Source organism: Triticum aestivum, chromosome 4D (genome assembly GCF_018294505.1).
Source record: "Triticum aestivum cultivar Chinese Spring chromosome 4D, IWGSC CS RefSeq v2.1, whole genome shotgun sequence".
Classification (NCBI taxonomy): Eukaryota; Viridiplantae; Streptophyta; class Magnoliopsida; order Poales; family Poaceae; genus Triticum; species Triticum aestivum.
In genome coordinates this window covers 285,430,822-285,435,549 of record NC_057805.1, presented here as the reverse complement: position 1 = coordinate 285,435,549, position 4,728 = coordinate 285,430,822, and the positions used below count along the sequence as shown (strand labels likewise).

Sequence of the window (4,728 nt, the reverse complement as noted above, 5' to 3'; positions counted from 1 at the left end):
GCTTGTGATATAGCTACACCTAATTCCAGGCCGGTTAATGCTATCCTTCGCCATCATCATCGATGATGAACGTTCTGGGTAACTCCCCACTACGAACCTTTCTCTCGGCCTTGACCCAATCTACCACTCGAAAGTAGTACCTAGAGCTGTCTCCATAAGGAGAAAGCCCTTCATGCACCACCCATAACTTTGCGTGTTCATGGAGATCTTCTTTATGGAGGAGGGTCGCCGTGGCAAGATCTGGGGTGCTTTCCTCTTCAAAGTGATGGCTCCGGAACGATCTAACATCGATACTCCTTACAAGAGTGCCAATATTATGTTGCAAATCCAACACCAGGGCAAGACAGCCCTCCTCCTCCATTGTAAGAGAGCGTTCCTCAGGCAGAGTTACAGGGGCCCTTCCTCCCCTCAGGATAAATGGCGCAACCTCCCTTGATGAATCATCGTCCGACATAATATTAATACCAATAGTTGCATTAGCCTCACTATATCAGGAGGCGCAGACGAGCGCTTCCGCGGCAAATAACTGAGAGGCTAAGCAGAAGGCATAATTTGAAGGCGAGAAACGACAAGGATGAGACTACTATAATTAGATTTATACGGAATGGAAAAAAAAGCGTACAAAAATTCAGATTCTGGTGAAAGACACGGTAAGTTTTCCATAAAGAAAGGTCCCATTCTTTCCACTGCTTGAAGTGATTGTGACAACTATGAAGAAACGACGAATCCCAACTACGGATATATAAGAACCGAAACTGCTCAGAGCATTCCATCCGGCGTAAGCATTTGGATAATCTGGAATGCGATGTGGCTTACCCGAAAGCCCTAAGAAATGCATGGGAAAGAAGGTCAGATTAACCCCGAAAAAAGTGATCCAAAAATGGATTTGGCCGAAAGTTTCAGGATATGTCCGACCAAAGATTTTACCCACCCAATAGTAAAATCCAGCAAATAAAGCAAAAATGGCTCCCATAGAAAGTACATAATGGAAATGTGCAACCACATAATAAGTATCATGTAGAGCAATGTCTAGCCCAGAGTTTGCTAGAACTATTCCAGTGAGCCCTCCTATGGTGAACAAAAAGATGAACCCTACAGCAAATAACATGGGTGTTTTGTATTGTATCGAACCTCCCCACATGGTAGCGATCCAACTAAAGATTTTGATTCCTGTGGGCACAGCTATGATCATGGTAGCTGCGGTGAAGTAGGCACGCGTATCAACGTCTAAGCCCACAGTAAACATATGATGAGCCCAAACTAGAAATCCAAGAACACCTATACTTATCATGGCATAAACCATGCCTAGATACCCGAAGACCGGTTTTCTTGAAAAGGTCGATACGATATGACTAATAATACCAAATCCAGGCAGAATGAGAATATACACCTCTGGATGACCGAAGAACCAAAAGAGATGCTGGTATAATATTGGGTCTCCCCCTCCTGCAGGATCAAAAAAGGTTGTATTAAAGTTTCGATCGGTTAATAACATTGTAATTGCCCCGCCAGTACCGGAAGTGATAATAAAAGTAGGAATGCTGTCACTAGAACGGACCACACAAAAAGTGGTAATCTATGCATAGTCATTCCAGGTCCACGCATGTTGAAGATAGTTGTTATAAAATTGATAGAACCTAAAATTGATGAAATACCTGATAGATGAAGACTAAAAATTGCTAAATCAACTGCTCCTCCAGAATGGCTGGTAATACCACTTAAGGGCGGATAGACTGTCCACCCAGTGCCGCTGCCCACTTCTACTAAGGCTGAGCTTAATAGGAGCAAGAGACTTGGTGGCAACAACCAGAATGATATATTATTTAATCGTGGAAATGCCATGTCAGGTGCACCTATCAGAATCGGAACAAACCAATTACCAAATCCACCTATCATCGCCGGCATAACCATAAAAAAGATCATTAAAAAAGCATGAGCCGTTATTAAAACATTATAAAGTTGATGATTCCCACCAAGAATTTGATCGCCGGGTCGGGCTAATTCCATACGAATCAGTACGGAGAAGCATGTGCCCATCACTCCTGCAATGGCACCGAAGATGAAATAGAGAGTCCCAATATCCTTGTGGTTAGTAGAGAAGAGCCATCGAACCATATTTGTCATTTTTTATTTGAGAAATGAAAACTTTCCTTATCAAAGAGGGGCTGGGGGGCTGGAAGAGAAAAGAAAGAGGGGCCCGGGGGCTGGAAGAGAAAAGAATCAGAATTACTGAGCTACCCCGCTCTTTTTTTCTAATTCCCTTCTAAGATCCTCCGACTTAAACAAGTCGAGAGCATGCTCGTGCTCAGCTCTTTCGAGACTTGCCTTGCTCTTGGGGATTTCTTCCCACCGGATCCTCTGGTCCACTTCCAGGCACCTCCTTGCGGAGCTTTCCACCTCAAGGAGATCCCGGTTGTGGGAAATAGCATTTCGAAAGAAAATGGATCCTCCCTCATTCTCCCGCAGATCTTGATAAGACGCTTGGAGAACAGTGAAAGAATCAGTTGCGTGAATATGGTCCAGATAGGAACGAAGCGCTTCATCGACCAAGTAGGGCTCGATCGGTAGATAAGGCCCTACTCTTTGATAAAGCGCCACAAATTCCTGAATGACATCTTGTCGCATAGAAGAGAGCTTTTCTTCCATTAGGAAGAGCTTAAGCCGCCCAGGTATGTCTTCCAGGGGGGTATTGTGATTAAGCTCGTTCTGAATGAACGTAACCCATCCCGGATCCTGCTCGTAAAGACTCAGATAGAAGTTTAGCCCTGCTAAATGAGCTAGAGCCTGGGGGTCTTGAATCTCCGGCGGGAGAGTGATCAGAAAGGAGGAGCCGACGAAGCACGAACTAAAAAGATTGAAAATTGGTATTAGGCATAATATAAAACGACAAAGGAATAAAAATATACAAATCGAAAGTAATATCAAATTATATATTAAGGGAAACTTAATACATAAGAAAAAATAGAAAGTAGTAAAGCGGGTAGTGGAGAAGAGCCATCGAACCAGATTTGTCATTTGCTTTTCGTTTTGAAAACTTGACTTATCAGAGAGGGGCCAGGGGGCTGGAAGAGAAGAACTTGAATACTAAACGCTGGAAGAGAAGAACCTTAATACTAAACCAAGTTTCGGGAACTTCTTGGTGACTTGATTGGTTCCCTTCCCCCAATTTGCAAAGGATGATTCCCGTGAAGGTGATCTCGATCACCATTCTATGATATTTCTGGATGCTTTTGAGAAGCTTTTCCTTTTACCTAATGCCGGCTACCGACAACTTACTTCATGCTATTACTAACACTTATGACTGAGCCGCACTTGCTTTCCAAAAGAAATTGAAACTATCATGCCTGAGACTAGCCAATAGAAGAAAGAGCCACAAGCAAGCCATAGCAGCATCCTTTTTCTTCGCTTTCTTCAACAATGCGAATCTACCTCACTCCTCATCATAACTCAAATACAAATTCGAGTTCCAAATTGATATTTCCTCACGTAAGCAATAAAATGTGAAACCAATATTCATCATGAAACTTCAGACACTGATGATTGTGAGGTTCTGGAAGAGAGACGACGTAGGCTGAAAAAAAGTAAACAGAAAACCACCCCTTAAACTCATTTGCTCAACATTCTTTCCACAGCAACTAGAAAAGTGGAGAAAATCCAATAAGGGGAGGTCCCGGTGAATACAAATCAATTGGAAACCGAACCCCGCATTCATGTCTCTAACAAGGCTGTCTAAGCTAAGCGGCCATGGACCCATGGACCCGGGGAATCTGAACCATTAGGTAGAGTTTCCGCTGAAAGAAAACCAGGTCAATCTTCCGATCGCGAGTCTTTACAAGCTTGAAACAACTTAAGCACAGGCGGGAGTCGCCCCTTTTAAAGTCAGTATTTATGCGGCGCTGAACTAACGAGCGGATACCTAACCTTCGAAGGAGAAGAAAAGACGGATGTATCTTTCATTCATATCGATCAGATGTGCTTTGCTCAGGACTCCCATTTTACCATTGCTTAAGCCATATTACATAAAGCATAGTGAGTGATACGCAATGCTGGTACCACCATGTTTTTTCCTCACTCTGTGTAGCCACACTCGTTTGTCCATTTCTACTTATTATTTATGTTAAATAGTATCCGTTGGTTGTAGAAGCACTGGCGTTCAGGGATTGCAAAATCCATAATATCAAGAAGCGGTAGGAACCTGGCTAACTTCGATGCGGATAACGCGCTGTAGAAGAAAGTGGATCAACCAAAGTAGACCTTGATCGAAAGGCACCACAAGGCGAACCAATAGAGTGTGGTGTAAGCGGTGAAGCAGAATAGGAATTGGAACTGCTTGAACTAGAAAGGGCTTCCGCTACCGCGCTACCTCGGGAGCTCCGGAAACGGTATACTCGCTTCACTCATCTGTAATGGTATCCTTGAAAGCTAGCTAAAGTGGGTTCTAGACAAAGTTCTCCTAAGCAGGGCGGAAGGAAAAACAAGAGCAGTATAGCTCTACATTACGCTTCGGGGGCCTCGTCTTACTCACTCACCTTCTACTAATCGGACCGTGACAAAACAACCAGCCCAGCAATAGGCAAGGACTGGCTGAAATCCCTTTCCGGATCCAGTCTATCCGTATCTGCTGTCCCTTCCGCTTTCTGTGTTGATGGAGCTCGGTCAGATAGTTCCGGTATTGCGAAGGAGGGCAACGCATTGGGATCGTCCAATCCCTTCTGATCGGTTGTCATA

The 4,728-nt window shown here is 43.9% G+C and overlaps 1 protein-coding gene across 1 annotated transcript; it reads right to left on the bottom strand.

Annotated features, from left to right (window-relative positions):
• Positions 1 to 796: 796 nt before the first annotated feature.
• LOC123097482 (cytochrome c oxidase subunit 1) lies at positions 797 to 3,015 on the bottom strand (the record flags this gene model as incomplete). The annotated part of the gene is made up of 3 exons (XM_044519238.1): positions 2,240 to 3,015; positions 1,656 to 1,855; positions 797 to 1,446 (listed from the first exon to the last, which is right to left on the bottom strand). Coding segments are annotated over exons 1-3 (1,626 nt in total), but the record flags the coding sequence as incomplete, so codon positions are not given.
• Between the last annotated feature and the right edge of the window lie 1,713 nt (positions 3,016 to 4,728).